The sequence below is a fragment of the Chlorocebus sabaeus genome, chromosome 7, assembly GCF_047675955.1.
Source record: "Chlorocebus sabaeus isolate Y175 chromosome 7, mChlSab1.0.hap1, whole genome shotgun sequence".
In the NCBI taxonomy this organism is placed as follows: domain Eukaryota; kingdom Metazoa; phylum Chordata; class Mammalia; order Primates; family Cercopithecidae; genus Chlorocebus; species Chlorocebus sabaeus.
Window position 1 is genome coordinate 38,120,707 of NC_132910.1, and position 21,938 is coordinate 38,142,644.

The 21,938-nt window shown below is 36.1% G+C and overlaps 1 protein-coding gene across 11 annotated transcripts in view; it reads left to right on the forward strand.

Moving 5' to 3' along the window:
• The window catches only part of PTPN13 (protein tyrosine phosphatase non-receptor type 13), a 221,670-nt gene that overhangs the window by 59,012 nt on the left and 140,720 nt on the right, over positions 1 to 21,938 (forward strand). For all 11 annotated transcript variants that reach the window (XM_037986516.2, XM_007999154.3, XM_007999157.3 and 8 more), the window contains one exon: positions 11,374 to 11,552. In XM_037986516.2, coding sequence (XP_037842444.2) covers positions 11,374 to 11,552 — 179 coding nt within the window. The remainder of the gene's footprint in view (positions 1 to 11,373; positions 11,553 to 21,938) is intronic.

Below are 21,938 nucleotides of genomic sequence, written 5' to 3' on the forward strand. Positions count from 1 at the left end.
TATAACATATATTGCAGACAACATTAGTCTTAATTGTACAGCCTGATTAATTTTATGAATGTACACACTCATATAGTCACCACTCAGATTCAGATACAGAGTATTTTCAGTACCTGGAAGGCTCCCTCATGTTCCCTCCTAGTCAATTCTTGTTTACCAAGGGTAATCACTACTATGACATATCACACAGGTAATGTTTGCCTGGTTTTGAAAATCATAAAAATAGAATCATACAATGTGAACTCTTGGGTGTCTGACTTCTTTTACTCAACATTCTGTGAGACATTCAGATTATGTAACTAAGGTTTTTACAGAAAACATTTTACAGGTATTTCTCAGTATCTTTTCTCCAATATAGAAATTAAAAGAGAGCTTTACACCTTGTATCATTTAGTAACAAGTTAAAATTTTACTTTCTTGGGGTGATGTGTATCAGTCATAGTTACCATTTTTATAAGAAATATATAGTATTTTTTAAAAAATTGAATAGTTTACCGTTCAAATAATCTTCCTTCCTCCTTTTCTTTTTGAGAAGGAAAATGTCTTTACAACGTAAGTGGCAGGGCAGAGAGCGGTGAGGGAGATATGTCAGTAGCAACAGAGATTGGCATTAGTGATCAGAAAAATATTTTTCATGAGTACCTACAGAGAACGTGGTTCCATGTAAACACAAGACAAAGCCAGTTCCTCTGGGAAAGATATATTTTTTTTCCTCTGGAACTAAAAATACACTATTCTTCATTGACCTTTTCATCCAATTCTCCAAAAATGAAATAAATGCCAGTCACCTTTGATATTATTCATGTTTCTGTCTTTGTATAAATTTCAGGCCCTTGAAAGTAAAATGAAATCACTGAGTTTATTCTTTAAATTCTGTATTTGCTCCTCTTACACCCCCGCCCCCAAGATTTATGCAGATTGCAGAGGTGGAAGAAAAAAGATCTCTTTTGAAACTTTGTCTGCACTTGCAAAAAAAAAAAAAAATCAAAAACCTGCTGCTTTATAAAAGTCCTTCACTGTAAAACTTTTTTTTTTTACTGGTAATTATCTCTGTTGTAGTTTATTTTGTGTGACAAAATGTAATGTGGCAGCTGTAAAATCTACAGAGGCTATAATGAAATTGTTAGGTGGCAACAGAAATACTAGCATTTTAAAAGACTTAGCACATCATTCCAAAATTGCTTTGACAAAATTGTTAAGCTAACAATAAGATCAAGTTTTTAAATACAATTTACCATTCATGGTTAACATTTTTATAGCTGCTTTAACAAGATGGTCGAATAAGATATGATTGTTATATTTTTATTTCTTATTTATTTATTTATTTATTTATTTATTTATTTATTTATTTGAAACAGAGTCTCACTCTGTCACCAGACTGGAGTATAGTGGCGCAATCTTGGCTCACTGCAACCTTTGCCTCCCAGGTTCAAGTAGCTCCTGCCTCAGCCTCCCAAGTAGCTGGGACTACAAGCGCGCACCACCACGCCCAGCTAAGTTTTGTAATTTTAGTAGAGATGGGATTTTACCATGTTGGCCAGGATGGTCTTGATCTCTTGACTTCGTGATCCACCTGCCTTAGCCTCTCAAAGTGCTGGGATTACAGGTATGAGCCACCGTGCCCAGCTGTTATATTTTTAAAAAGAAAACACTTTTAAGCAAACTGTCTTTTAGAAGTCTGCAGCTAAAATATTACACATACATAGAGTAGTTTTGCTCTCAAAGTTTGGGTACTCTTCAGGGAAATAAAAAAAATTGATATGAATTCCATGATCTTGAGGTACTGGTTGTATGCCTAATGCATTTGTGTATCAGACAGGGAAAGAGATTAAAGGTGCTCACCTCATACACTATGGATATTTATTGGATTTATAGAAAGTGTTGGATTACAGGCACTCACCACAGCTACTTGGAAGCAGAAGCAGGAGGACTGCTTGAGCCCGGAAGTTTGGGGATGCAGCCAGCTATGATTGCACCACTGCTCTCCAGCCTGGGTGACAGAGTGAGACCCCAACTCTTAAAAATAAATAAGTAAATATAGAAAGTGTTACAGAAGAAACAAAATGCTTAGGAAGTTCATTTGTAGTTTGTTTTACTTTGGGAATGAGACAGAAAAAGCCAAATGAAGTTAATGTTTAATTAAGTGGTGTAGGGGAAAAGAAATATCTTTTTCTTATCCATTGCTAGGTTCATGGCAGAGGCCCCTGTAATAAAAGGCAGATTAACAAGAGAAAAGCATACAAATTTATGGTATATAAGTTTTATGTAACACAAGAGCCTTTGGAATTGAAAACCCAAAGTAATAATTAAACCTGTGGGGGGTTTTGCGCTGTTTGAGGGAGAAGTGGATGGGATTGAGAGTATAATTTGATAATAAAGTGTGATCTAATGGTAATAAACTGGGGGAAACTTAGCACAGCCTTTTTGATCAGATTCTTCTTTGTGTCCTTGTGTGTTCAGAGATGAGGATATTTCTTTCCTCCAGCTATACAAAGGGCACGTCTTGCATGAAGGTTCAGAGGAAAGGGTGGGAGAAGGTCAGAGAGTGACCTTCCTGCTTCTGTGGTTTTCTCAAATACTAAGGTGCCATAATTTGGGGCAGCATGTTCTGAACCCCATCAGTGGATAAGGCAATTTATTTCTAAATGTCAGTGGCAGTCTCAATTTGGTACTCTTTAATCAGCTTCCATATTATAAATAGAGAAGAGCTATTTAGGTCTCATTTGTAGTCTGAAATTACTGATAGTTATTCTGCCTTTCTAATAAAATGACGTAACTATAATTTGGATAAAATAGTTACTTGTAACACTTTCCAGCTTGCTGTATCTCCTGTAAAATGCCTTACTTACAGCTTTGTAAGCTGCAAAACAAACAAACAAAAGGCATCAGGAAAGGATATAAAGTTATACATACCTCATCTTATTATATATTTGATACCAGTTAATTGACATATAATTGGAGCAAGTACAAGGTCAAGAAGCAACTTAATTAGTGATACCATTTTAATGTCCCTAATGAGAGCAGTGGTTTTTATTTGTGTGTAGGGTAGGTTGGTACACATATTGGAATCTCCAGGAAGTTATTTTAAAATACTGTGTAGATTCCTGTACTCTGTCTCCAGAATTCACACAAAGTCTTCAGTGGATCAGGAAACAGAAAGCCTGCATAGTCTCTTAATTACCTTAAACTCCCAAAGTCAGACATTGTAAATAAGTTTGTTTCAGTATTCAAATAATCCAAGTTGACTCTTCTCTTAAATCATACTTGCAAATGTAACTAAAAGAGATTGGAGAATAAAGATCAAGAGTATTCTGTGGGTGAATAATTTAGAGTTTCTGGTATTTGAAAGTTGAAAGAAAACTTTGCTTTTCTTGACAGTGGAACTCCAAAATAGTTGTGTGTGTGTGGTCAGCAAAGTCTAAATTAGTAAGTTATTCTCAGGCAGGGCAGAAGGGCAATTTTAAAAGGTTGTGGATCTGTGTGGTATAGATTTTAAATGGGAAACAAAATCTTTTTCTTGCAAATATTTCAGTTAGATAATTATAATGGCATTGTACCTGATCTTTAGGGAAATTATAATTTGTATCCTTAAACCACTTTTATTCTAGAAGAAATATGTGAAAACAGAGTTACAAAAACTTTTTTCAGTATTTTGGCATATAATTTTGGGAGATACAGTTTTTATTGATGGTAAGCATAAAGCAGTTGGTGGAAAAGGTGGAAGTGAAAGGGAAATCAAAGAGGAAGAACATAGTATTTCAAAGGAATAAAGTGAGCAGCTCCTCAGCATATGATAAGAAAGGAAGGAGGAATGAAAGGAACTGCTACTATTTCTTTCATGCTGCTTGAATCAGGTGGCCAGGCAGGCTTGCTGAAGAAGAAAGCAAGAGACCTGCTTCCCTCTATCCACATTGTCCAATCACTTAAGCCTTGTTACTTTTAATAATAACCAATTTGGTTTTACTAATATAGATTGTCTGTATATCACTTGTTTCATTAGTGTTTTGTTGCCAAGTAGCATAGTTCTGGAAGTACATAACAAAACACAACTACTGGAAGCCTAATTGATCAGTAGCCATACCAAGATTCCAGTGGTTGTGGTTTGGGCAAGCAGCTTGCTTGTGTTTAGTCATTTTAAAAAGAGAGAAAATGTGTGTGTTTGTGTGGCTAATGTCATCATTAAGAAATAAAAATATCTTTTATCTCCTATTCATGAAACAGACCAATTTGGAGTAACAAGTTTGTATGATTTCATGTTATTAGAATACTGCAACTTGTATTACAAACAAAAATTTCTAAAACTATGCTGATACTGTACTGATAATGTGCATTCAAATAAATGTCTTCATTTAACAAGTCATGTTTTACCTAAAGTTAATGACTGTGTATAGTAAAATACCAATTTGACAAATGTAGTTACTCAGTAAGTACTGATTGGTTTGATCATTAAATCTTAAAGCTATTGTTCTAAATTGAGGATCTATGCTAACTAGAAATACCGCGTAATAAGTAATAAACAGACTACTTACAAAAAGGATATTCCCCAAGAAAGTAATTTTAATTAAAGAACAAATTGATATTTTGGGATACTTTGTACCTTAAATCATTTGTATTTCTCACATTTTTTTCTACGTAAAAGATGCCAACAAAATTTCCCAAAGATCTAGAATATAACAGTTTGAGAATTAAATCTATTATTCTGAAACTATAGTACTTGTCATGGATGATACGCTCTTTGTCTTCTGTGGGGGGAAAATGCTAAGTAGGTGATTGAGGACAAATTCAAGGAGTGAATTTTCTTAGCTGTGTAGTCTACAACTGGTATCTTTGAGAAAAGGTTTATTAAATAATAATAGTCACCACTTTTATATGGCACTTACTGCTGTATGCCAGGAACTGTTCTAAGTCTTTGGCTTTGGTTTTGGTTTTTTCATTAATCCTCACAGCAGCCTTATCTATGATGTGACAATGATTTTTATAAATAAGGAAATTCAGGCACAGAGGTGCTAAATAACTTACTGAAGATCACTGTATAAACCCTAAATATCAAACTTGGGATTTGAACCCAGGGATTCTGGCTTACACTGTACTGTCTCTCAGTAAAATGAGACTACATACTAAATTACTGAAGTCAGCTACTATAAAAAGAATGAAATGAAGCTGACAGTTTCCGTGATATTGAAGCGGCGTCATTTTCTGGGGTAAATACCCGAGGTTCGTAGACTCGCACCAAGAAGATTAAGGACAGGGACACACATAAGGAGTGAGTTTAGGAGCAGAGGTTTTAATAGGCAAAAGAAAGAGAAAGGAGAACAGCTCTCTCTTCTCTCTTCTCTCTCTTCTCTCTCTGTGTCTCTCTCTTTCTCTCTCTCTCTAGAAGAGCAACTTAAAAAGGTTGTGGACCTGTGGTATAGATTTAAAATGGGAAACAAATTAATTTTTGCAAATATTTCAATTAGATAATTATAATGGCATTGTACCTGATCTTTAGGGAAATTTAATTTGTATCCTTAAACCACTTTTATTCTAGGAGAAATATGTCAAAACAGGGTTACAAAAACATTTTCTTTTTTGCTAGAGAGAGAGAGTGAGAGAAGAAAAAGAGACTCCCGAATTGGAATTCTAGCCTGGAATGGGAGTGTACCAAATTTTATAGGCAGGCTTGAGGAGGCGATATCTGATCTACACAGGGCCCACAGATTGGCTGGACCAGGTGTGATGTTTACATGGTGCATAGTGAAGTCTGGCCACCCTGTCCTAATCTTATTATACAAATGGACTTTCCACTTGACCGGCACCATATTATCTGCTACTTGCTGTACAGGTGGCTAGCAAAGAGAAGGGAAGATGGAGCCGCCATTTTGAACATGCCTAGTCCCAGGTAACATTTTCCTATTGGCACAGCTGCCAGTATTCACCCGTGCAAGCTTCCAGCTTGTTTGTCTGTCTGCAGCTCAATTGTACAGGCTGCTCTGTTAGAAAAGAAAATGATTTTGGTACTGCTTTTCATTAAAGGGAAACCTTACTGAGGACTTCCTTACTCTCACTATCTGCCTAAATAATTCCTTTTTAACTCCTATATCAGTATCTTTCCAAATCTTCTAGGTGAGTTTAGGGATTTGGGTGATTAGCAAGGTCTGACCAACTACCACCAGAATATAAATTCCTGAGAACCAAAGGCTCATAGGAATTTAGTAAATGATGTTGCATGTTTAGCTATACCAAGAAAACTTACATGTAAAATGTCTTTAAAGAGACTATGATTATCAATTTACCTTATTGTAGATATCAGTTTCAATTGATATCTACAATTCAATTACGCAATTTTATTTTCAATAAGGGGTTGCTATTCTATCCTGTATGGTATTAGACAAACAGAAGTTTTTTAAAAATAGTAACAAAACTTTTGAGGAATTAATACAGCTTTATTTTGTAATCAACTTCTAGCATATACTACAATTTCCAGTGAACCTTAAATAATTTATCACAAAACTTACTATCAAGAAAATGTTAAGATATAGGGGAACTATTCTAAATCATTTATTTTCTGTTTGGTCATTGTTATACCAGATTATTGATTTAACAATATATATATTGTATGAACATATGGACTGAATTTTTGAGAGAATTCCATATTATAGAGGGACTTTATCAAATCCTTCAGAGTTTGGAACAGTGGCCTCTACATGCATTTTTGCCAGACACCCTAACAGAACATATAAAATGGGAAGACTAATTTCTTGTGCTTGAATAGGCAAAGGGATTTTTCCGATCAAAATGGTGTCATTGTTGTTCTAAGTCTCAAAATGATTTCCTGATACTTTTGATTAGTGTTTCCTTACCACGTTTGTTGCCTAGTTAAGATTATTTCCCTAATTTTTAATAGTATATGTGGAAGATGAAAAATAAGGGGACAATCCAAAGGAAACGGCAAGATCCCTCAGGGAAAAAAAATGGATGAATATAAAATGACCTTAGTTTAAAAGAACATTGGAAAGAAGCTCCAAGGTGTTTCTTTGCGTATCAAATTTCTGCTTATCCTTAACCTTGCCTCTAGCTGCTTGAAATTCTGTTTAAGCAACTTTTCTGTGGAATATTGGTAAAATCTATAATCATTAGACTACTGGAATCAATTCATATCAGATTTACTCTTTCATAATAGCATTCTTGAATGCAATTAGCACACAATTAAAACACAGTGAATGGAATTACAAGCTTCTAGAATCCATTTTTAAATATTCTTTTGTTAGCATTTTTTGAAGGATTTTAAATACATTGCTTTAAATTTCTTCTTTTTAGTTAGACAAGATGAGTGAATTGAAGACTGATTCTAGCCACAACTCTAAATTCCCTTACTTTCAGGTTTGCATAACCCTTTAAAATTATTTAAAAATATTTTCTGTGGTTTTACTATGTTTTCTCAAGAGTCCAGTACTTAAATGTCATGTGTGTGTTTAGAGAATTTGACAGCAGTTTGTTGTCACAGTTGCTTTAACTTTATTACAAGCCATTTAAAGATTACATTTGAAAATATTTGTGTAATTTCTCATTTTTTTCTTTCTTTCTTTTCTTTTCTTTTTTTTTTTTTTTTTTTTTTTGAGACAGAGTCTTACTCTGTCACCCAGGCTGGAGTGCAGTGGTGTGATCTCGGCTCACTGCAACCTCTGCCTCTCAGGTTCAAGTGATTCTCCTGCCTCAGCCTCCTGAGTAGCTGGGATTACAGGTACCCGCCACCTCACCGGTAATTTTTTTTTTCTTTTTTTTTTTTAGTAGAGACAGGGTTTCTCTATGTTGGCCAGGCTGGTCTTGAACCCTGACCTCAGGTGATCCACCCACCTCAGCCTGCCAAAGTGCTGGGATTACAGGCATGAGCTACTGCGCCCAGCCTGTGTGCATTTTTTTTAACAAGCAAAAGTGTGATCCTTCTTGGTAATTCTGTTTCTCACTGCTCTTCACCATTTCTCTGCCCAAAATTCTTACTGTTCCTTGTACAAACTTAGTAATTTCCTGACCCACATGCCTTTGCTTTGGCCATTTCTTCTTTTTAGAATCCTAATCTTAGTCATGGTCAAGTCGTGCCTATTAAAGGGCCACATATAAAAAAAGAAATTAATTCTTTATTGTAGTTGAAGTAATTTTGCTATCCTCCAAACTCTTTTTCTTCTTAGATACCTAATACTTTCTATCTTGTGTTTATGTACATATTATCTCCCCAACAATACTTTAGACTCTATTAGCAAATGACCTGTAATGTTGGGAAGAAGATGTGTGTGTGTATATATATATAGAGAGAGAGAGTGCTTAAAATACAGTTATACTTTAAATGCTCAATAAAAGCAAATAATATATTGTATAAAAGTTGAAATGTACAGTTTCATCATTACACATTGTACATATGTACCAAAACATTACACTATACCCTATAAATAAGTATGATTATGTGTCCCTTAAAAACAAAATATAACTTAATAAAAAAGGAGAGATATATATAGTTCTTAACTGAGTAATAATCAGTTTACTGACCTTGGTTGTGCTGGTAAGTGAATAAATCTCTTCATTTTATAGTGATAAGGAATTATGAATTGCTTTCACCTTTGGCAGTTTCTGATTGGTGCTCCCATGCTGAGGCGGGGAGAGCATCAGTCTGTAGCCAAGGATGAAGAGGAGGAATGTAGCAAGCCCTTTTCTGGTCTAGGTGGATACCAGAATCCACAGTGACAGGACAGGGCATAGCATTTAGGCTTTTAGGTGGCATTCAGGCCTCTGTGTTAGCTGTGATCCACAATCATTTATAAATTTGAAGTGGTAACAGTTACACCCAAAATCATACTTTTGCCTCCAAAAGAAAGACAATCTGGAATTAGCCATGACAGTTAGAATCCCAGCTTCCTAACTTAGATTCAGGACTTAGGTACTGGAGAACTGGACAGAAAGTCTAGTAAGTAGAATTAATTAAAATAGTGGGATGGAGATTGGCAGTGGTAAGTGAAAGAAGTATTAGAGGGAAGTTACAGCACCATACATGCATCAGTCCCCAAGAGAAGAGGACGAATCTGGGAAAAAAAAAAAAAAAAAAAAAAAAAAAAGACCGAGAAGGAGCAGTCTGCATGTTGGAGTACCCCAGGGCTCAGTCCCCTTGGTCTTCATTTCTTTTCTATCTTAACTCTTGTTTTTGTTTTTTTGTTTTTTTGTTTTTTTGATGACCTCATCAAGTCACATGGCTTTAAATAGCATCCAGTAGGCCAGCAACTCCCAAAATATATCTGTAATTCTGATTTTTATCTCACATTTCAGATCAAATTGCCTAATTGATATCCTCATTTGAATATATAACAGATATCTTAAATGTAATAGGTCCCAAAGTTCTAATTCCTGCCACCACCTCCTAACCCCCACCTCAGCAGCCTGCACTATTTTAGACAATCTCTGTTGATGGCACTCTGTCCTTCCAATTACTCAGATCAAAACTTTGATGTCATCCAGAGTCGTCTTTTTCTGTCATTCCACATCCAATCTGTCAGGAAATTCTGTTGTCACTACCTCTAAAATATCTTCAGTTTCCAGCAGTTTCTCACCACCTCTATTGCCACCAGTGTGCTTATAGGCCATCATCATCTCACACCAGATTATTAGCGCATTGCCTTCCCAATTGGTCTCCTAGTGTTTGTTCCCCTTAGTTGATAATTTGACATAAATAGATTTTAGATTGTTTTATAATATCTGTGACATGAAATCTCACGGTTTTGAATGGTATCTTTTGGCAAGGGAAATATTGTTTTGCTTTGTCAGTTCTTTTCTAGCTAGATTGTGTGTTCTCTGTGTATGAAATAATTAAGAGGCGGCTTTTAACGGAAAACTTGTACAGTGACTGTAAAATACAACAGCATACACCTAAGATTGTGAGCTGTGATGATTAATTGAAATAATTCATTGAAATGTATTTGGCAATAACAATTGTGAACTAAGTTTCAGAAGTCTGATGTATGATTGGTTAAGGCTTTGAGGACCATTGGTCTATAACACCACTTCAGTGCAACCTAAGATGTGGTGACTGATTAAAAGATGCATTCAAACACATTTTTCTTCTTTGACACCATTATTAAAGACATGTCTCAGATTCATTAAAAAACAGATTTTTAACCTTCAAAGTAGGAATGACTTTTAGTAGTTTACTTTTTAATCATAAGTCATATTCTGATCATGTTGATGTAGATAGAGGTTAAAAAGTCAGAATGATTCAGTTCTGATAAAAAAATTCAGTTCTGATTGTTTTCAGGAAAGTATAGCTACTGTATGATAAACTTTTGCATAAACTTCTGTCGATGTCTTATCATTTGACAGAGTGATATCAGTATAACTTATTCAGATTGAATAATGGAATTTCAGTCATAGGCCTTTTGTGATTTTTCTATAGCTGTTATCTTGAGTCTGTAACCAAGTTCACCTAGCAGTTTTCCTAAAACCTGTATTAACTTACTTTTGAGATGAGGGACAAAATGAAGTTTATTCTAATCAGTCTGTTTTGTTGAGCCTAAAGTACAGCTTTACTTTTAGGTGGAGGCCTGCTGGTGTCTAGGGATTGTATTTTTGTTAATACTCTTAGGTGTGAGCTCTTGGACATCTATACAGCCAAGCATTAAAACAAAAAGTTAAGAGACCTCATTGATCATATTTGGTAGTACAAAACAAGCTGCCTGAAATGCTAGTGAAATAATGAGCAAATATAAATAAGATAAAATCTAAATTCAAGCAAAATATATACTTTGACTCAAGACATTTCATTGTAGTTAGAAACCTTGTGAATGCCTAATAGGAATTTTCAAAGGAATTGATTTCTATGCATTTCAGGACACTATAGTCTAAATCGGAATCCTAACTTGGGAATCTATAAATGGGTTATAAGTGGATCCATAAAACTTCAGAATTTATACAGAGCTTTATATTTATGGGCAATGTCCTTGAGAGAGAAACCACACCTTTCACCAGTTTCTTAAAGGAATGCATAATTCATAAAAAGTTAAAGAGCTATTAATCCTTATCCTATATCTACATATCCCTGTGATAAAACATTTGAACCAAGTTTAATTCTTAAGACCAACAATGAAAGGGCTCTATTTCTAGTTTCTAGGATCTGCTATCCAGATTTTGAAAAATTAAGCCAAATCAAGGCATTGTTGTTAATAATGCTACCTGTTGTGTTTATATGAAACCCAATCTTTTTGTAGCATGTTGATTTGGTATATGTTAACTACTCATTAACATCTATACAAATAGGCTGAATTATCCATTGAAGTGATTGCTGTTTCCTGTGATTATAATTTTAAGCAATTTTCTTCTTGTTCTTTTTTTTATTTTGGTGCAATTACAAACCAGTAAGCCTAGCTGATCCTGCTGCCGTTGGCTTCATCATTTCTCCGTGGTCTCTGCTGTTGCTGCCATCTGGTAGTGTGTCATTTACAGATGAAAATATTTCCAATCAGGATCTTCGAGCATTCACTGCACCAGAGGTTCTTCAAAATCAATCACTAAGTTCTCTCTCAGACATTGAAAAGGTAACTGTTTAATTTTTTTATTTGGGTGGGGATAGGTCAAATAAAGATAATGGGCTACCCTGTTTCAACCCTCTGAAAAATCTATTGAGTTTTAAATGATCATGTATTCCAAGAAGTTCAGTTATTTTATTGAAGAATCCAAAATAGTTTTATAAAGATTTATAGCTCTGAGAAATATATGAAAAAAGTTAGCCATTGTTTAAGTGCATGTTTACAAATACTTATTAAATACCTGCTATGTATAAAACACCGTGCCCGAGGAAGATATAGAAATAACTAGAAAGTTGACCCTGATTAACATGTACAGAACAATCTATAACAGTGATCCTCATCCTTTTTGGCACCAGGGACTGGTTTCATGGAAGACAGTTTATCCAAGGATGGGGTGGTGGGGGAATGGTTGTAACATGAAACTATTCCACTCAGATCATCAGGAATTAGATTCTCATAAGAAGCGTGCAGCCTCAGTCCCTCACACGTGCAGTTCATAATAGGGTTCGCATTCCTATGAGAATCTAATGCCAGCATTGATCTGACAGGAGGCAGAGCTCGGGTGGTAGTGTTCACTTGCCTACCACTCACCTCCTGCTGTGCAGCCCGCTTCCTAATAGGCCGTGGGACTGGTATGGGGCTGGAGGTGGGGGTTGGAGACCCCTGATCTCTAATATGTGGCAGGATGAAATAAATGCTATGGAGTGTGATAGTATTTTGAGAATGTACAAGATGAGCAATTAATTTTTAGTGTAGAATGATATCACAGAGAAGGGGTAGCATTTGTGTTAGGCTATGAAGAATGAATAGACTTCAGATAAATAAAAATAGGTGGAAAGGGCGTTCTACTCAGAGTAATTGGTGTGGGTAATGACAAGAGGTAAGAAATTGTCCACTGTGATTGGGGAATGGTTGGTTAGACTGGCTAGGCTAGAACATTACTACCTAGAGGGATGTGGGTAAAGAAAGGAAGAAAGATTCTGGGTTAGAAGGAGGGCAATTTTTGAATGCCAGAACTTGAGGCTCTCTTCTTAGGCAGTGGGGATCTATCATATTTTTAGGAGTGTGACTGATGTAATTTGTGATTTTGGAGGTTAAATTTGACAAAAGTAGATAACTATGGGAGAAGGAAGATTTTGTGAGACTCTAATTGGGAAGTTGTTTTGTTTTGTTTTGTTTTGAGATGGAGTGTCGCTTCTTTGCCCAGGCCAGAGTGCAGTGGCATAATCTTGGCTCACTGCAACCTCCGCCTCCCGGTTTCAAGCAATTCTCCTGCCTCAGACTCCCAAGTAGGTGGGATTACAGGCACATACCAGCACACCTGGCTAATTTTTGTATTTTTAGTAGAGACAGGGTCTCACCATGTTGACCAGACTGATCTTACATTCCTGACTTCAAGTGATCCGCCTGCCTTGGCCTCCCAAAGTGCTGGGATTACATGTGTGAGCCATCGTGCCTGGCCAGGGAGTTTTGATACTCTGTGGAAAAGAACTGAAAATGGCATAATGATTTTTTTGATGGCATAATGAAGAAGTAAAGGTTTATAATAGAAGTATCCAGTATGACTATAGTGATATAACTGACTTCAGACTAAGACCTAATTTTGTCAAAGTTATGAAAAACATTTAGGCATATATATTGTGTTTTATAGCAGACATTGGGTAATTGTATTATATGGCAGGCTGTGGGTAATTTAGTGCTATGGGGTACTCCAGATAATTCAGAATTGGCTATGAACATTCTTTCCTATATATCGTTCCATGTAACTGTAAAAATTAACCTAGTAATTTCCTAATAACAAAATTGTTAAATCAAAAATATCCACATGTTAAACTTCAATATACATTGTCTAATTGCCATCTAAAGGAATTCTACCAATTTCTTTCTATCGACAATCCTATTTTTCTTTTCAGAGATTGAATGTGTGTGAGTGTGTGCATGATGACTAAGCTAAAGGAAGGCATCTTGATTTGAGCCATCAATTATGTATCTGAAAAAAGACTGACAAGAATTGGTAGAGTGAATTCTGATTTAAGTTTATCTACCTTTGATATTCCATGAGCTACTTAAGAATTTTGAGAGGTACAAGCAAGCATTGAAAGGAGATGGTAGCTATGAGGTAGGGGTAATGCTTAAGGTATTAGACTAAAAAATTTCCCATTACATAAGATGAAGTATTTGAAAAGAACTTTTTGTATATTACAGAGTAGATATGGTCTTGGTCATTGTTATGTATCATGAAAGTATTCAAGTGTAGCAGTAATGTTTTATTAAGCTGGATAGTATATATAGAGTTATTCATTTTTATTATTTAAACAGGATGCAGTCATTCTGTACCCTGTATGATTCATTTAATAATCTTTTAAAAGAGGGATTAGAACATTGGAAATAGGTATGGTATGTGTGCATAGGTATTATGGATTCTTTCTGTAAGCATTTAAAATCCACAATACAATTTAAAAAGTGCTTAGTAGAAATTTGAGATGCACAAGTGCTTTTCTGATTTTCTGAGAGGTTTCCCAATTTGCCTTGTGATGTCTAGACCCCCAAACAAGTTAACCCTATGTTTAGGAATAGCTGTTAGACCACATGTTTTGGAAAATGACTAAAGCCACTCTATTATTTTACCAAGTGTTTAGAAGCAATGTTGGGGATGAAATGGGTGTGGGATTGTTGCCATTATCATGTTAAAGTTGATTTCTTAGTCTGTCTAATTGGAACTTCTAGCTTCCCCATGCCTCAAAATCTTAAGTGTAATTTTAAATACAAAGAAAATCAAGTTTCTTGATCCTATTCATAACAGGAAGCAAAGGTCAGAAGAGTAGCCATATATTCTAGCACAGTATTCTGATTTTAAAATGGCAAGGGCATTTTGAAAACGAGGAAAGTAGCTGCACTTAATGACTTACATGAGTTAAGAATATGCTATTAACTAGCACTCAATAAATGTTTGCAGTTGATGACATATAAATATTTGTATAATGCTCAGTGCCTAGCATTCTTGATACATGCAAATGTTCTCTTCATTCAGAGGGACTTACACTTAAAAGTGTTTTGTAAACTGTACACATTTGTATGAAAAAACTCTCTTACTATATCAGCTATGTAGATAGGCATTTTCATTTATTTACCTTAAAACTTTACTTTTCAAGATAATATCCCTTTAAATGAGTAGACAGGTTTATACAGGCCACAGTACGCTTTTTATCCTCTGGCTTTTCCCTTTTATTGGGTAATTTTCTACTTCCTGCTTGCTTGGCAGAAGGTGTATTTATTTGACAATTCTTTTGAAATCGGTTTGATGGAATGGAACTTGAATCAAGTTCCTGTTGTGCTTTCTGTTCAAAAATATTGATGTGCACCAGAGATTTGTACTATGTCTCTGATAAATTAATCTTGTTTATTGCCACTAATTTGTAGTCTAAATATCAAGAATTATTGCTCTCTGTGCTTTTTGAAAATCAAGGATCATCTTTAGAAGGACAATAACAGTAAATCTACTTACCCAAGCTTAGCAGAAGCCTCAACCGAACTTGACCAAAAAACAACCAAATGCCCTTAATCACACTTTACCGTACATACTTTGTGTTAAATCTTGTTAATCCATTCTCTGTCCTGTTTTCATTCATTCATAAATTTGACAAATGTTTGTTGTATACCAGGACCCTATGTCACTGAAGAAGACACTCTAGGATTGTCTAGTGACAGAGTTCAACATGTAATCATATAATTAAATTGAAAATATTAAATGTTGGGGTTGTAGAGGTACCATCTCACATCCATTAGGATGGCTACTATCAAAAGAACAGGACATAACAACTGTTGGTGAGGATGCAGAGAAATTGGAACCCTTGTGTGTTGTTGGTGAGAATGTGAAATTGTACAGTCACTATGGAAAGCAGTATGAATGTTTCTTAAAAAATTAAAAATAGAGTTACCATATGGTCCAGCAACTTCACTTCTGAGTATATATATCCAAAACAATTCACAGCAGGAACTCAAAGAGATATTTGCACACCCATGTTCATAGCAGTGTTATTCACAATAGCCAAAACCTGGAAGCAACCCAAATGTTCACTGGCAGATGAGTGGATTAAAAAACTGTGGAATATACATACAATGAATATCATGCAGGCTTAAGTAAAAGGCAGTCTTGTCACGTGCTACAACATGGATGAACCTGGAAGACGTTATGCTAAGTGAAATAAGCCAGTCTTAACAAATACTATGTGATTCCACTCATATGAAGTATCTAAAGTAGTCAAAATCATAGAAACAAAAAGGTGAAAGGTGATTGCCAAGGACTGGGCAGAGAGGGTAGAGGGAAGAATTAGTGTTTAATGAGTATAGAGTTTTAATTTTACAAGGTGAAAAAGTTCCAGAGATTGTTGCACAACAGTGTAAATATGCTTAACAACTAAAATATATACTTAGATGGTAAATTTAATCTTTTTTTTTTTTTTTTTTTGAGACAGAGTCTAGCTGTGTCACCAGGCTGGAGTGCAGTGGCACAATCTCAGCTCACTGCAACCTCCACCTCCCGAGTTCAAGCAGTTCTCCTGCATCAGCCTCCCAAGTAGCTAGGACTACAGGCACACGCCACAATGCCCAGCTAAGTTTTGTATTTTTAGTAGAGACAGGGTCTCACCATGTTGGCCAGGATGGTCTCGATCGTTTGACCTCGTGATCCATCTGCCTCAGCCTCCCACAGTGCTGGGATTACAAGCGTGAGCCACCGTGCCTGGCTGGTAAATTTAATCTTGTATGGGTTTTTTTTTTTTTTTTTTTTTTTTTTTTTTAACCACAATAAAAGATGACACCAAATCCTAGAGTTTTAATAGGTGCAAAAGCCTCATAGAAAGTTAGGTCTTTAAATGTCACTTCACCATACTATGTTCCACTAGCTAAAAAACTAATTTCTGGTCATGTTATTGTAGTGTTAATGGCTTAATGTTTTGCTCTATTCAGGTAACACATTTCCATCTTATTAGTCTTTAAGTCTATATCATCTTAAATTAAAGGAATAACTCTTAAGATGGAAATTCAGCCCGATGAGAGAGGATTTAGGGCACCAAAATGGATCCTAAAATAATTCTATTTCAGCAGATCCCTGTGGCCATTCTGCAGTTGGTGGGTCTCCTCTAAAGTACTAGAACATGTTTTGGTTTGCAATATATGATACTGGTGTTCCTAGTCCTACAGTAAGTAGCCTAGAGTTAAATAAGTTGTCAGATATATTATTAAGCTATTATATCTTAGAAACTAACCATCACACTCAGTATGTAAAGTGTGACGAAATGTGGAAGGTAATATGTTGTGGGAAAAGGGTTAATTTTAAAATAAGAAAATAACAACCTGCTGTTTTGAGCTTTAAAAATAATTTTGGAGGTGACTTTTAGGAAATATTGAAAGAAAAGAGTCATGACTAAGTAAATTTGTGCAATTGCTTTATATATCAGATCTTAACCTAAGTCCCATCATACCCTCAGAGGTCAAAGGAATAAGTTCAAGAGGCCATTAAAAGTTTAAAAATTATATGCATACCAAAAAAATGTGTCTTCATATATTCTTCTGGATAAGAGGGATCATAACTTTTATTCTTGCTTCTTTCTAAAGGGCTAAAAAATCATTGACTATTTGCTGACAGATCCCAAATGTATATATCTCTAGCACCATGCTCTTGACTTTTATGTAAAGCTACTTATTAGATATCTTCACTGGAATGTGCCACAGGCATCTGAGACTCAGTAGATCTGAAATTAAACTCATTGTTTCTTCTCATACCCTGAAACTTTTCTCCCTTCCATTGTGTTTCCTGTAAATGAATGGACCATCATTTCCCCAATTTCCAAGAAAAAATCTAAGGTGTCATTCTTAATTTGTCATTCACCTCTAGCCCCATTTCCTAAATCCTATGATTAATTTCTTTTGAGTCTACCTTTTTAGTATATCTCATATATGTCTACATATATTAGATTTCACTGCTTCCACCTCAGTTCAGTCCATCACAAATGACCAGTGCTGCAAACACTTCTCATAATCTCCCAACTCCAGTCTTGCCCACGGCTAGTCCATTCTTTAAAGTGCAGTCAGTGCAGTTTTGAAAGCCCATATATGATCTTGTTCTATTCCTGTTTAAAATTCTTCAGATTCTCCATGTCCCCTGAATGAACTCTTGACTCCTGAGCATGGCCTTCAAGGTCGTACTGTATTGGCCTTGCCTGAGCCATGTTTGTGTCAAGCTCTGTGCTTCAGTCATTCTGAATTTACTTCAGTGTCAGAGATATGCTACATTCTTTCTTCTCAACCTTTGTGCATTCTCTTCTTTCAGCTTCGAAAACTCTTTTCACCCAGACTGATGCTATTTTGACTCTCGATTCATCCCCTCACTGTCCGGCTAACTTTTACTGTAGATGTGAAGCTTTCTCTTATGCTCTATTGTTCTCTCTGTGTACTTCTCATATGTCACATTATCTTATCTTGTATACAGCAGTGAAGATTTGATATGGAAGCGACCCCGTTTGTCCTCATTATTGTATCCCCTATCCTCTCTACTAGTGGTCCTCAAAGTCTGCTCCTTCCAATCAGCATCACTATCACCTGGGAATTTTTTAGAAAAGAAAGTTCTCAGGCTCTACTCCAGACCTACTGAATCAGACATCCTGGAGATATGACGCAGCCACCTGTGTTTTATCAGGCCCTTCAGGTGATTCTGATGCATAACATAGTTTGAGAACAGTTCCTCTATGCCATATTTGGTAATGAGTAAAAATTTTTTAACCCAGAGGTATCTATGATTTGTTGCCACACAGTCCCAGGGGTGTGTTGCTAAAAGGAGCTATGTAGCACATGTAAAGCAGCTCATATTTCTTCACAGAGATCCAGAGATGGCTGGATGAGAGGTATCTGCACATCAGACTGCAGTGTCTCACCCAGCCTGTCTCTTGTGGTCAGTGAGGCAAATCTTTGAAGGCTTTTCATCTCCTCTTTAGAGAATGGATCAAGAGGTAGAAAGTATTCTGTTAGCCTTCCCAATGATGATAATTTCATTATCCCATTTTATATTTCAACAAATATTTATCATGTGTGGACTCTGGGTTGAATTCTAGCTTTGTCACCTAAGGGATATATGAACTCAGGCAATTTGCTAACCTCTCCATGCCTCAAGTGCCTTATGTCTATGGTGTTAATAATAATACTTACCTTGTAGGGTTGTTAGACAATGAAACAAGGTAATACTTACAAAGTGCTTGGGACAGTACCCAGCATGTAGTAAGCATCCAAGAAATAGTGACTATCACTATTGTATGTCAAATGCTGTGCTAGGGATACAGTGGTGAATGGGACAAAATCCCGCTGTGCATGGAGTTTATATTCCAGTACATTATAACTGTGCAGATAGAAATGTATTTCTATCCTACAAGAGTTATATTAATGAGCCTCCTTGACTCTCATCTTCCCACATCACATTTTCTTTGTATCCCTATCTCTGGTTCCTCCCTTTTCATATATGTGCTTAATTGCCTGAATTTCTCAAGTCTGCTTTCTAAGTTTAGCCATTCCAGTTCTTTCCTCTTCAGCCCTATTGCTGGCACTATGGTGAAGTTCTCATTTCTCTTCTCTTGGACTTTTGTCATGTCTCCTAACTCTTATTCCTGCTTCTTGACTGTTCTCTTTGCCACTGTCAGATTAATACCCCTGATCATATCATACCCCTGATCATGAGGGATTTTTGCCCTCTAAAACCTTCATTGTGTTGCTCCTTTTTTGCCCAATGAAGTACAGATTCCTTAACCAAACATGAAAATCTCTCCAGAGTCTGGTCCCAACTACCTTCTCACTCCTCTTTTTTAGATGCACAAGCTGTAGCCAGTGGTTTTTAGGCAGATCTTGTGCTTCTGGGATTCACTTCTTTGCATGGCAATGCCTTTCTTCCCTGTTTTCATGTTTCCACATCCTATGTACCATCCATTCTTTCAGTGAGCATCTCCTGAGGACTTATAATATGTCCAACACTATAAGAGGTCAAGGAGATACAAAGATGAATAAGGAGTAGACCTTACTCTCAAAGGGCCAGGAGGCTGAGAGACAAAGAAATGGTGGTGATGGTGGTGATGATGATGATATGCAGGGAATATACACAATGATAATAGATGTATATAGAATATTGAGAACAAAGAGAGGGACACATAATCTATGTTCCAAGTCTCAGCTTAACTCCTCTCTACTTTAAGTTTCTTCTAATTCCTCTGTAGTCAAAAGGAACCTTTTCTTGTCTCCTTGAGTTTCCTTAGCACAAATTTACTACTACTTTGTTTAATACATAGGTGCATACATATATATTTATATATCTCTCCTGTTAGACTTCTAATTCTGGAAAAGGATATACAGATTAAATTACTAGTTTTCAGCCAGAGGCAGTTTTCCCTTCTATGGAACATTTGGCAATATCTGGAGACAATTTTGGTTGTCATAACTGAGAGGGTAGGAGTAGATAGTACTATTGGCATCTAATGGGTAGAAGCCATGGATCCTGCTCAATATCCTACAATTTACAGGACAGCTCCCCACTGCAAAGAATTATCCAGTCCCGAACATCAGTAGTGCTGAGGGTAAGAAACTGAAGCCAGAGTTAGAATTTTGCCTCTGTCAATTAAATAGCTGTGTGACCCTGGGCAAGTTACCTTCCCTCTGCAAGATTGAATGAGCTAATGTATATAATGTAGGCTGGGCGTGGTGGCTCACACCTGTAATTCCAGCACTTTGGGAGACCAAGGAAGGCAGATCACCTGAGGTCAGGAGTTCGAGACCAGCCTGGCCAACATGGCGAAACCCTATCCCTACTAAAAATACAAAAATTAGCTGTGCATGGTGGCAGGTCCCTGTAATCCCAGCTACTCAAGAGGCTGAGGCAGGGAGAATCACTTGAACCCAGGAGGTGAAGGTTGCAGTGAGCCAATATCGCGCCACTGCACTCCAGCCTGGGCGGCAGAGTAAGACTCTGTCTAAAAAAAAGAAGAAAGGAAAGAAAAAGAAATATGTAATGTAAGCTTGGCACACAGTAAGCATTATGTGCATGCTAGCTGTTTATATTTTAATACATATAATAATATATATTAGCTTATGATAGTGATGTTATAGATACCAGGATGAAATATTTGTATCTTATCACACTCCCTAGTTTAGTGACTTTCAGAAAAAATGTTGACTGAATGGGTAGTTGTCTAGCTCTTCTATACATGCATGTCATCTAGAATCAGCTCTTCCATCTTTTCACTGAATCCTGTATATACAAATCATCACTATCAAAGGCACCCACCTCTATAGGACTGTGTCCTGGCCTGCTATACTGCTATACTAAGGACGGGAAATAGAGCATCTCTGTGCTGTCTGTAAGGTACAGATGGACCAACAAAGGTCACGAAACCACAAATTCCCTGAGAAGCTAAATAAGCAATACAAGTGAGAAGCAGATCAAAACTTCTTTAAACTTATACTGCCTAATTCTTTTTTGGCCCTGGACTTGTTGATATCTTTAGTAGAAGATATTTGTCAGCTGGATTGTGGATTCCCCTTTTTTCTCATTACATAAAAAACAAAGGAAAATATGTATATCAAATACTTGCCTGTTTTTGAGTAATCCTTCCTGTGTGTGACCTTCCTCCTTTCTACACAATATACATATATGCAGTCTGTAACCCATCTACTGCTGCTATTTATTAACCAGATGAACTAAGCACTGTCAGTGATGTCAGTGCTACTGAATTAATTTAGTTACATCTTTGTATCAGTGATCTTTATCCCTGTGTCTTTTCAGGCTGCATCAACAGTAAAAACTCTTTTAATTTATGAATAATGTATATGGAAGCATCATTCACTGACCCTGTACCGACTGTTTGGAATAGATGTAAAAGCATTTTTCTTTGTATTCTGTAAGAAATATTTTTCTAATATTAGATACCAGGTGCTGTTATCATGTTATTTTAACAAAGATCTGACATACCTGGAGTTATCTAACAACTCAACAATGTATTTTAAATTATGATTTAAAATGTTACTAAAAGTGTGGAACCCATATAAAATATCATCTTAGTAAAGTAGCAATTATAATTTTGCATATTTTATTTTTTCTATTGAGGTATTTCATACCTATATGTATTAGTCAAGGTTCTGCAGAGAAACAGAACCAATGGGGTGTGTGTGTATGTGTGTGTGTGTGTGTATTTGTATATATAGAGAGATTTATTATAAAGGGTTGGCTTATGCAATTATGAAGGCTCACAAGTTCCAACATCCTCAGGATGAGTTTGTAAACTGGAGATTCAGGAGAGCCAATAGTGTAGTTCAAGTCTGAGTGTGAAGGTCAGAGAAACAGTAGAATTGCTGGTGTAGTTC